General features: G+C 37.6%; 1 protein-coding gene across 3 annotated transcripts in view; it reads left to right on the top strand.

Annotated features, from left to right (window-relative positions):
• LMO1 (LIM domain only 1) overlaps window positions 1-13108 on the top strand; it is a 301575-nt gene that overhangs the window by 151377 nt on the left and 137090 nt on the right. For all 3 annotated transcript variants that reach the window (XM_073659077.1, XM_073659076.1, XM_073659078.1), the window contains exon 2: window positions 1659-1872. In XM_073659077.1, coding sequence (XP_073515178.1) covers window positions 1659-1872 — 214 coding nt within the window. The remainder of the gene's footprint in view (window positions 1-1658; window positions 1873-13108) is intronic.

Below are 13108 nucleotides of genomic sequence, written 5' to 3' on the forward strand. Positions count from 1 at the left end.
GGAGCCGGGAGTGGAGGAGCCGGGAGTGGGGGAGCCGGGAGTGGAGGAGCCGGGAGTGGGGGAGCCGGGAGTGGGGGAGCCGGGTGTGGAGGAGCCGGGTGTGGAGGAGCCGGGTGTGGAGGAGCCGGGTGTGGAGGAGCCGGGTGTGGAGGAGCCGGGAGTGGAGGATCCGGGAGTGGAGGACCCGGGAGTGGAGGATCCGGGTGTGGAGGATCCGGGAGTGGAGGAGCCGGGTGTGTCTGACCCCCTATAGATTGCTCATGTCTGACCCCCCTATAGATTAGATTGCTCATGTCTGACCCCCCTATAGATTGCTCATGTCTGACCTCCCCTGTAGATTGCTCATGTCTGACCCCCCTATAGATTGCTCATGTCTGAACGCCCCTATAGATTGCTCATGTCTGAACGCCCCTATAGATTGCTCATGTCTGAACGCCCCTATAGATTGCTCATGTCTGAACGCCCCTATAGATTGCTCATGTCTGAACGCCCCTATAGATTGCTCATGTCTGAACGCCCCTATAGATTGCTCATGTCTGACTCCCCCTATAGATTGCTCATGTCTGAACGCCCCTATAGATTGCTCATGTCTGAACGCCCCTATAGATTGCTCATGTCTGAACGCCCCTATAGATTGCTCATGTTTGAACGCCCCTATAGATTGCTCATGTCTGAACGCCATATAGATTGCTCATGTCTGACCTCCGCTATAGATTGCTCATGTCTGACCCCCTAAAGATTGCTCATGTCTGACCCCCTATAGATTGCTCATGTCTGACCCCCTATAGATTGCTCATGTCTGACCCCCTATAGATTGCTCATGTCTGACCCCCCCTATAGATTGCTCATGTCTGACCCCCTATAGATTGCTCATGTCTGACCCCCCTATAGATTAGATTGCTCATGTCTGACCCCCCTATAGATTGCTCATGTCTGACCTCCCCTGTAGATTGCTCATGTCTGACCCCCCTATAGATTGCTCATGTCTGACCCCCTATAGATTGCTCATGTCTGAACGCCCCTATAGATTGCTCATGTCTGAACGCCCCTATAGATTGCTCATGTCTGAACGCCCCTATAGATTGCTCATGTCTGAACGCCCCTATAGATTGCTCATGTCTGACCTCCTATAGATTGCTCATGTCTGAACGCCCCTATAGATTGCTCATGTCTGACCTCCTATAGATTGCTCATGTCTGACCTCCTATGGATTGCTCATGTCTGACCCCCCCTTATAGATTGCTCATGTCTGAACGCCCCTATAGATTGCTCATGTCTGAACGCCCCTATAGATTGCTCATGTCTGACCCCCCCTATAGATTGCTCATGTCTGAACGCCCCTATAGATTGCTCATGTGATACCTGCTTTGTACTGATGGACCAGGCATTAGTGTGGTTCTGGTCAGTCGGTCCCTGTGGATATTGCTCCTTTCTTCCTATTTATATAACTCCAGAGATCCCTGTGAACACATGAAGCCATGCTTTATTGGGCTTCTCCATCATCAGTGGGTGCCATGGCGGCCGCTTCAGCTCTTGAGTTTCCTTGTTACAAGAAATGAAAAGTGTGGCCCCTGGAGCTACACATGAGGCTGCGATGGGGCCCTGGTCGTAGATGTATGGTGGCGCCATCCTCACGTGTCCGCTCTCCTCTCTCCTAGGAGTGCCCATGCTCTCAGTGCAGCCCAAGGGGAAACAGAAAGGCTGCGCCGGCTGCAACCGGAAGATCAAGGACCGCTACCTGCTGAAAGCCCTGGACAAGTACTGGCACGAGGACTGTCTGAAATGCGCCTGCTGCGACTGCCGCCTGGGCGAGGTCGGCTCCACGCTCTACACCAAGGCAAATCTGATCCTGTGCCGCAGAGACTACCTGAGGTGAGGACGGCGGATAATACATGTGTATGTCATCACTGGAGGCTGAGAACGGTGATGTCATCACTGGAGGCTGCGAATGGTGATGTCATCACCGGAGGCTGAGAACGGCGATGTCATCACAAGAGGCTGAGAACGGAGATGTCATCACCGGAGGCTGAGAAGGGTGACGTCATCACCGGAGGCTGAGAAGGGTGACGTCATCACCGGAGGCTGAGAAGGGTGACGTCATCACCGGAGGCTGAGAAGGGTGACGTCATATCCGGAGGCTGAGAAGGGTGACGTCATATCCGGAGGCTGAGAAGGGTGACGTCATCACCGGAGGCTGACAAGGGTGACGTCATCACCGGAGGCTGAGAAGGGTGACGTCATCACCGGAGGCTGAGAACGGTGACGTCATCACCGGAGGCTGAGAACGGTGACGTCATCACCGGAGGCTGAGAACGGGGACGTCATCACTGGAGGCTGAGAACGGTGATGTCATCACTGGAGGCTGAGAACGGTGATGTTATCACTGGAAACCAGGGAAATCTAGCGTAGTATAGGATATTTATTAATTTTCTACTGCTTTTATAGTACCAACATATTCCACAGCGACGTACACAGATTGTCACCATTCACATCAGTCACTGACCACAACGAACTCTCAATCTAATCCCCAATCTTATGAGTGTTTTGAGATTCATCTTGGAGCCTCCAGTTGCCCAACAACATGTGTAACACTCTGAGGTCTCCTAGGACTGTATCCAACACCTTGACCTGTAACGCTCTGAGGTTTCCTAGGACTGTATCCAAAACTTTGCAAGCTCTTAAGACAAACACAGCCTCAGACTGAAGTCACTTGGACATTGCTATCTGGCTATGGATAGCCGGATGTGAACCGTTCTTCACTCCTGTGCTGTCACACACTGTCTGCAATGTCTATTCAGTGTTTTATGGTTTTTCTCCTTTTTCTCTATTGCTGACTTGTGACGTCCCCTCACTATCCAGATTCACTTTATCATCCCTGCTGCATTCCCTGCCTCGCCTTTTATACAGGCTATGATGCTTCCTCCGGATTGGCTGCACTATACCACATTGCATTATGGGAAGCCCATTCAGCCACCCCCAAGGTCATGTGACCCTTCCCTAACTGATGCAATCTTCTGCAGCGAATCCACAGATTATTTGAGTTCTATGGGTTCAAGCTGACCTGTGCTCTTTCTGGGTTGTGTCTGGGCCCATAAACTGCTGCAGATTTCTGCTGGAAGCCAAAAGGTCAGACCTTTATGATTTAGAAGAATGGTAGCCAATACTTGTATTTCAGCAAACGGTGAACGCCATAAAAACTATAGTGACTAGAGATGAGCGAACATGTCCGGAAAATGATCGCCAATCTCAAAGTCAGCACGAACATTGCACATTCGGATTTGTGTTCGGATTCCAGTGCGTTTTCCTCAAAACTGGCAAAATTCGGCCGAGCCCGAACATCTGTGGTTTCCCACGCTGTCATCTGCGTGACAGTGCAGGAAACAGGGGCTCTGATCAGCAGTAACTTCGTTACCACCAGTCAGAGCGCTGCGGGATCACGCTGTCAGATGTCCGCGTGATCCAGCAGCTGTGACTGTGACCCGCACTAAAAAACTTACCGCAGGTCACAGGCATCTGCTTATAGGATTATTACCCCCATCGGCCGACACCTGCTTTCATTGTAAACAGCGAGTGCAGGCACCGCTGATGGGAGGAGTAGTCTTTCATCAGTAGACGCCGTGCTCCAAGTAAAAAAAGTTAAAGCATAAATTTTTATTCAAATAAAAATAAAAAAAAACATTATGCTCACCTACGCCTAATCCCCGATGCCCTTGTCCCCTGTAAAAAGTAAAAAAAAAAACACCATAAGGCTATGTTCACACATGTTGTGTTTTGCTGCGTATTTTGCAGCAGATTTTTATGCAAATTTTCAGCTGCTTCTGGCAGTACCAGCAAAGTGTATGAGAAACCAGAATTCTCTGTTCACACACGTTGCTTTTTCCTGAACAATTCACCTCCTCCACTATGCTATCAGACGCCCCCATTACTAACCCCATAATAAAATTAGTGAAATAAAGACACCGCCAGAAAAAATCCTTTATTTGAAATAAAGAAAACACACTTTTACTTTTTTATTTAACAATAATAAACACAGTTATACTCAGCTAATGCCCATTCCATTGAAGCCATCATCTCCTGTAAAAAACAGAAAATAATAAACAACAAAAATGCTCACCTAATGCCCATTCCATTGAAGCTCTGGTCTCCTGTAAAAAAAATCAAAAATAAAAAACAACCATATTCTTTACCTGTCCGACCTGCTGAAGTAATCCACAGTGTCCCATGGCAATCTCACTTGTAGAACAGTCAGATCAGCAGATGTGACTGCTCTACAGGACAGCAGGCTGACACTGACAGAGGAGTATAATCGCTCGTGCAGTGTATAGCGCTGAGCTGCCATGAGAGAGGTCACTGGAGTTCATCAGCTGATGGGCTCCGGTAATCTCATTTACGGCACTACCGCTGTGTGAGAATTTTCTCACGCAGTAGTGGTGCCGTAAGTGAGATCACCAGAGCTCATCAGCTGATGAACTCGTGAGATCTCTCTCACAGCAGCTCAACGCTATACAGTGTGGGAGCGATTATGCTCCTTTAAGTATATCGCCAGCTGCCAAATACAGCAGTCGCATCTCCCGATGTGACTGTTCTACAAGTGGGATCGCCGTGGGACACTGTGGATTACCTGGATTATAGCAAGTAGGTGAGCATTATGGTGGTTTATTATTTTTTTCTTTTTTACAGGGGACAAGGGCATCGGGGATTAGGTGCAGGTGAGTATAATGTGTTTTTTATTTTTATTTTAATATTTATTTATTAATTTTAACTTCTTTTTTTTCACTTGGAGCACAGGCACCCACTGATGAGAGGCGGCTACTCCCATCAGTGGCGCCTGCACTCGCTGCTTACAGTGACAGCATGCGTCGGCTGATAGTGGTAGTAGTGTCATCAGCCGATGCCTATGACCCGCGGTAAGCTTTTTACCACATGTCATAGTCACAGTTGCAGGATCACGCTGACATCTGACAGCGTGATCCTGCAGCGCTCTGACCGGCGGTAATGATGTTACCGCTGATCAGAGCCTCTGTTTCCCTCTCTGTCACACAGTTCACAGCGTGGGAAAGCAGGGATGTTCGGGGACCCATTCAGGTTCGGGATCGGGTACCCGAACACAAACTTTTTTTAGTGTTAATGTTAGTTTCATAGGGGCAGTATTATAGTAGTTATATTCTTGTACATAGGGGGCAGTATTATAGTAGTTATATTCTTGTACATAGGCGCAGTATTATAGTAGTTATATTCTTGTATATAGGAGCAATATTATAGTAGTTATATTCTTGTATATAGGGGGCAGTATTATAGTAGTTATATTCTTGTACATAGGGGCAGTATTATAGTAGTTATATTCCTATACATAGGAGCAGTAATATAGTAGTTATATTCTTATACATAGGGGGCAGTATTATAGTAGTTATATTCTTGTATATAGAAGCAGTATTATAGTAGTTACATTCTTGTACATAGGGGGCAGTATTATAGTAGTTATATTCTTCTACTTAGGAGCAGTATTATAGTAGTTAGATTCTTGTACATAGGGGCAGTATTATAGTAGTTATATTCTTGTACATAGGGGCAGTATTATAGTAGTTATATTCTTGTACATAAGAGCAGTATTATAGTAGTTATATTCTTGTACATAGGGGGCAGTATTATAGTAGTTATATTCTTGTACTTAGGAGCAGTATTATAGTAGTTATATTCTTGTACATAGGGGCAATATTATAGTAGTTATATTCTTGTACATAGGAGCAGTATTATAGTGTTATATTCTTGTACATAGGGGGCAGTATTATAGTAGTTATATTCTTGTACATAGGGGCAGTATTATAGTAGTTATATTCTTGTACATAGGGGCAGTATTATAGTAGTTATATTCTTGTACATAGGCGCAGTATTATAGTAGTTATATTCTTGTATATAGGAGCAATATTATAGTAGTTATATTCTTGTATATAGGGGGCAGTATTATAGTAGTTATATTCTTGTACATAGGGGCAGTATTATAGTAGTTATATTCCTATACATAGGAGCAGTAATATAGTAGTTATATTCTTATACATAGGGGGCAGTATTATAGTAGTTATATTCTTGTATATAGAAGCAGTATTATAGTAGTTACATTCTTGTACATAGGGGGCAGTATTATAGTAGTTATATTCTTCTACTTAGGAGCAGTATTATAGTAGTTAGATTCTTGTACATAGGGGCAGTATTATAGTAGTTATATTCTTGTACATAGGGGCAGTATTATAGTAGTTATATTCTTGTACATAAGAGCAGTATTATAGTAGTTATATTCTTGTACATAGGGGGCAGTATTATAGTAGTTATATTCTTGTACTTAGGAGCAGTATTATAGTAGTTATATTCTTGTACATAGGGGCAATATTATAGTAGTTATATTCTTGTACATAGGAGCAGTATTATAGTGTTATATTCTTGTACATAGGGGGCAGTATTATAGTAGTTATATTCTTGTACATAGGGGCAGAATTATAGTAGTTATATTCTTGTACATAGGGGGCAGTATTATAGTAGTTATATTCTTGTACTTAGGAGCAGTATTATAGTATTTATATTCTTGTACTCAGGGGCAGTATTATAGTAGTTATATTCTTGTGCATAGGAGCAGTATTATAGTAGTTATATTCTTGTACATAGGGGGCAGTATTATAGTAGTTATATTCTTGTACATAGGGGCAGTATTATAGTAGTTATATTCTTGTAAATAGGAGCAGTATTATAGTAGTTATATTCTTGTACATAGGGGGCAGTATTATAGTAGTTATATTCTTGTAATTAGGAGCAGTATTATAGTAGTTATATTCTTGTACATAAGAGCAGTATTATAGTAGTTTTATTCTTGTACATAGGGGCAGTATTATAGTAGTTACATTCTTGTACTTAGGAGCAGTATTATAGTAGTTACATTCTTGTACATAGGGAGCAGTATTATAGTAGTTATATTCTTGTACATAGGAGCAGTATTATAGTAGTTATATTCTTGTACATAGGCAGCAGTATTATAGTAGTTATATTCTTGTACATAGGGAGCAGTATTATAGTAGTTATATTCTTGTACATAGGGGGCAGTACTATAGTAGTTATATTATTGTACAGAGGAGCAGTATTATAGTAGTTATATTCTTGTACATAGGAGCAGTAGTAGAGTAGTTATATTCTTGTACATAGGAGCAGTATTATAGTAGTTATATTCTTGTACTTAGGAGCAGTATTATAGAAGTTATATTCTTGTACTTAGGAGCAGTACTATAGTAGTTATATTCTTGTACTTAGGAGCAGTATTATAGTAGTTATAATCTTGTACATAAGAGCAGTACTATAGTAGTTATATTCTTGTACATAGGGGCAGTATTATAGTAGTTATATTCTAGTACTTAGGAGCAGTATTATAGTAGTTACATTCTTGTACATAGGGAGCAGTATTATAGTAGTTATATTCTTGTACATAGGAGCAGTATTATAGTAGTTATATTCTTGTACATAGGGAGCAGTATTATAGTAGTTATATTCTTGTACATAGGGAGCAGTATTATAGTAGTTATATTATTGTACAGAGGAGCAGAATTATAGTAGTTATATTCTTGTACATAGGGGCAGTATTATAGTAGTTATATTCTTATACATAGGAGCAGTATTATAGTAGTTATATTCTTGTACATAGGGAGCAGTATTATAGTAGTTATATTCTTGTACATAGGGAGCAGTATTATAGTAGTTATATTCTTGTACATAGGGAGCAGTATTATAGTAGTTATATTCTTGTACATAGGAGCAGTATTATAGTAGTTATATTATTGTACAGAGGAGCAGTATTATATTAGTTATATTTTTGTACATAGAGGCAGTATTATAGTAGTTATATTCTTGTACATAGGGAGCAGTATTATAGTAGTTATATTCTTATACATAGGGGGCAGTATTATAGTAGTTAAATTCTTGTATATAGGGGAAGTATTATAGCAGTTATATTCTTGTACATAGGGGCAGTATTATAGTAGATATATTCTTGTACATAGGGAGCAGTATTATAGTAGTTATATTCTTGTACATAGGAGCAGTATTATAGTAGTTATATTCTTGTACATAGGGGGCCGTATTATTGTAGTTATATTCTTGCACATAGGGGGCAGTATTATAGTAGTTATATTCTTGTACATAGGAGCAGTATTATAGTAGTTATATTCTTGTACATAGGGGCAGTATTATAGTAGTTTTATTCTTGTACACAGGGGGCAGTATTATAGTAGTTATATTCTTGTACATAGGGAGCAGTATTATAGTAGTTATATTCTTGTCCATAGGAGCAGTATTATAGTAGTTATATTCTTGTACATAGGGGGCCGTATTATTGTAGTTATATTCTTGCACATAGGGGGCAGTATTATAGTAGTTATATTCTTGTGCATAGGAGCAGTATTATAGTAGTTATATTCTTGTACATAGGGGGCAGTATTATAGTAGTTATATTCTTGTACATAGGGGCAGTATTATAGTAGTTATATTCTTGTAAATAGGAGCAGTATTATAGTAGTTATATTCTTGTACATAGGGGGCAGTATTATAGTAGTTATATTCTTGTACTTAGGAGCAGTATTATAGTAGTTATATTCTTGTACATAGGAGCAGTATTATAGTAGTTATATTCTTGTACATAAGAGCAGTATTATAGTAGTTATATTCTTGTACATAGGGGCAGTATTATAGTAGTTATATTCTTGTACTTAGGAGCAGTATTATAGTAGTTACATTCTTGTACATAGGGAGCAGTATTATAGTAGTTATATTCTTGTACATAGGAGCAGTATTATAGTAGTTATATTCTTGTACATAGGCAGCAGTATTATAGTAGTTATATTCTTGTACATAGGGAGCAGTATTATAGTAGTTATATTCTTGTACATAGGGGGCAGTACTATAGTAGTTATATTATTGTACAGAAGAGCAGTATTATAGTAGTTATATTCTTGTACATAGGGGCAGTATTATAGTAGTTATATTCTTGTACATAGGAGCAGTAGTAGAGTAGTTATATTCTTGTACATAGGAGCAGTATTATAGTAGTTAAATTCTTGTATATAGGGGCAGTATTATAGTAGTTATATTTTTCTACATAGGAGCAGTATTATAGAAGTTATATTCTTGTACATAGGAGCAGTATTATAGTAGTTATAATCTTGTACATAAGAGCAGTATTATAGTAGTTATATTCTTGTACATAGGGGCAGTATTATAGTAGTTATATTCTTGTACTTAGGAGCAGTATTATAGTAGTTACATTCTTGTACATAGGGAGCAGTATTATAGTAGTTATATTCTTGTACATAGGAGCAGTATTATAGTAGTTATATTCTTGTACATAGGGAGCAGTATTATAGAAGTTATATTATTGTACAGAGGAGCAGTATTATAGTAGTTATATTCTTGTACATAGGGGCAGTATTATAGTAGTTATATTCTTGTACATAGGAGCAGTATTATAGTAGTTATATTCTTGTACATAGGGAGCAGTATTATAGTAGTTATATTCTTGTACATAGGGAGCAGTATTATAGTAGTTATATTCTTGCACTTAGGAGCAGTATTATAGAAGTTATATTCTTGTACTTAGGAGCAGTATTATAGTAGTTATAATCTTGTACATAAGAGCAGTATTATAGTAGTTATATTCTAGTACTTAGGAGCAGTATTATAGTAGTTACATTCTTGTACATAGGGAGCAGTATTATAGTAGTTATATTCTTGTACATAGGAGCAGTATTATAGTAGTTATATTCTTGTACATAGGAGCAGTATTATAGTAGTTATATTCTTGTACATAGGGAGCAGTATTATAGTAGTTATATTATTGTACAGAGGAGCAGAATTATAGTAGTTATATTCTTGTACATAGGGGCAGTATTATAGTAGTTATATTCTTGTACATAAGAGCAGTATTATAGTAGTTATATTCTTGTACATAAGAGCAGTATTATAGTAGTTTTATTCTTGTACATAGGGGCAGTATTATAGTAGTTACATTCTTGTACTTAGGAGCAGTATTATAGTAGTTACATTCTTGTACATAGGGAGCAGTATTATAGTAGTTATATTCTTGTACATAGGGGCAGTATTATAGTAGTTAAATTCTAGTACTTAGGAGCAGTATTATAGTAGTTACATTCTTGTACATAGGGAGCAGTATTATAGTAGTTATATTCTTGTACATAGGAGCAGTATTATAGTAGTTATATTCTTGTACATAGGGAGCAGTATTATAGTAGTTATATTCTTGTACATAGGGAGCAGTATTATAGTAGTTATATTATTGTACAGAGGAGCAGAATTATAGTAGTTATATTCTTGTACATAGGGGCAGTATTATAGTAGTTATATTCTTGTACATATGAGCAGTATTATAGTAGTTATATTCTTGTACATAAGAGCAGTATTATAGTAGTTTTATTCTTGTACATAGGGGCAGTATTATAGTAGTTACATTCTTGTACTTAGGAGCAGTATTATAGTAGTTACATTCTTGTACATAGGGAGCAGTATTATAGTAGTTATATTCATGTACATAGGAGCAGTATTATAGTAGTTATATTCTTGTACATAGGCAGCAGTATTATAGTAGTTATATTCTTGTACATAGGGAGCAGTATTATAGTAGTTATATTCTTGTACATAGGGGGCAGTACTATAGTAGTTATATTATTGTACAGAGGAGCAGTATTATAGTAGTTATATTCTTGTACATAGGAGCAGTAGTAGAGTAGTTATATTCTTGTACATAGGAGCAGTATTATAGTAGTTATATTCTTGTACTTAGGAGCAGTATTATAGAAGTTATATTCTTGTACTTAGGAGCAGTATTATAGTAGTTATAATCTTGTACATAAGAGCAGTATTATAGTAGTTATATTCTTGTACATAGGGGCAGTATTATAGTAGTTATATTCTAGTACTTAGGAGCAGTATTATAGTAGTTACATTCTTGTACATAGGGAGCAGTATTATAGTATTTATATTCTTGTACATAGGAGCAGTATTATAGTAGTTATATTCTTGTACATAGGGAGCAGTATTATAGTAGTTATATTCTTGTACATAGGGAGCAGTATTATAGTAGTTATATTATTGTACAGAGGAGCAGAATTATAGTAGTTATATTCTTGTACATAGGGGCAGTATTATAGTAGTTATATTCTTATACATAGGAGCAGTATTATAGTGGTTATATTCTTGTACATAGGGAGCAGTATTATAGTAGTTATATTCTTGTACATAGGGAGCAGTATTATAGTAGTTATATTCTTGTACATAGGGAGCAGTATTATAGTAGTTATATTCTTGTACATAGGAGCAGTATTATAGTAGTTATATTATTGTACAGAGGAGCAGTATTATATTAGTTATATTTTTGTACATAGGGGCAGTATTATAGTAGTTATATTCTTGTACATAGGAGCAGTATTATAGTAGTTATATTCTTGTACATAGGGAGCAGTATTATAGTAGTTATATTCTTATACATAGGGGGCAGTATTATAGTAGTTAAATTCTTGTATATAGGGGAAGTATTATAGCAGTTATATTCTTGTACATAGGGGCAGTATTATAGTAGATATATTCTTGTACATAGGGAGCAGTATTATAGTAGTTATATTCTTGTACATAGGAGCAGTATTATAGTAGTTATATTCTTGTACATAGGGGGCCGTATTATTGTAGTTATATTCTTGCACATAGGGGGCAGTATTATAGTAGTTATATTCTTGTACATAGGAGCAGTATTATAGTAGTTATATTCTTGTACATAGGGGCAGTATTATAGTAGTTTTATTCTTGTACACAGGGGGCAGTATTATAGTAGTTATATTCTTGTACATAGGGAGCAGTATTATAGTAGTTATATTCTTGTCCATAGGAGCAGTATTATAGTAGTTATATTCTTGTACATAGGGGGCCGTATTATTGTAGTTATATTCTTGCACATAGGGGGCAGTATTATAGTAGTTATATTCTTGTGCATAGGAGCAGTATTATAGTAGTTATATTCTTGTACATAGGGGGCAGTATTATAGTAGTTATATTCTTGTACATAGGGGCAGTATTATAGTAGTTATATTCTTGTAAATAGGAGCAGTATTATAGTAGTTATATTCTTGTACATAGGGGGCAGTATTATAGTAGTTATATTCTTGTACTTAGGAGCAGTATTATAGTAGTTATATTCTTGTACATAGGAGCAGTATTATAGTAGTTATATTCTTGTACATAAGAGCAGTATTATAGTAGTTATATTCTTGTACATAGGGGCAGTATTATAGTAGTTATATTCTTGTACTTAGGAGCAGTATTATAGTAGTTACATTCTTGTACATAGGGAGCAGTATTATAGTAGTTATATTCTTGTACATAGGAGCAGTATTATAGTAGTTATATTCTTGTACATAGGCAGCAGTATTATAGTAGTTATATTCTTGTACATAGGGAGCAGTATTATAGTAGTTATATTCTTGTACATAGGGGGCAGTACTATAGTAGTTATATTATTGTACAGAGGAGCAGTATTATAGTAGTTATATTCTTGTACATAGGGGCAGTATTATAGTAGTTATATTCTTGTACATAGGAGCAGTAGTAGAGTAGTTATATTCTTGTACATAGGAGCAGTATTATAGTAGTTAAATTCTTGTATACAGGGGCAGTATTATAGTAGTTATATTCTTCTACATAGGAGCAGTATTATAGAAGTTATATTCTTGTACATAGGAGCAGTATTATAGTAGTTATAATCTTGTACATAAGAGCAGTATTATAGTAGTTATATTCTTGTACATAGGGGCAGTATTATAGTAGTTATATTCTTGTACTTAGGAGCAGTATTATAGTAGTTACATTCTTGTACATAGGGAGCAGTATTATAGTAGTTATATTCTTGTACATAGGAGCAGTATTATAGTAGTTATATTCTTGTACATAGGGAGCAGTATTATAGAAGTTATATTATTGTACAGAGGAGCAGTATTATAGTAGTTATATTCTTGTACATAGGGGCAGTATTATAGTAGTTATATTCTTGTACATAGGAGCAGTATTATAGTAG

Source organism: Phyllobates terribilis, unplaced genomic scaffold (assembly GCF_046119375.1).
Source record: "Phyllobates terribilis strain yellow unplaced genomic scaffold, ASM4611937v1 Scaffold_13__5_contigs__length_258822181, whole genome shotgun sequence".
NCBI classification, from domain to species: Eukaryota; Metazoa; Chordata; class Amphibia; order Anura; family Dendrobatidae; genus Phyllobates; species Phyllobates terribilis.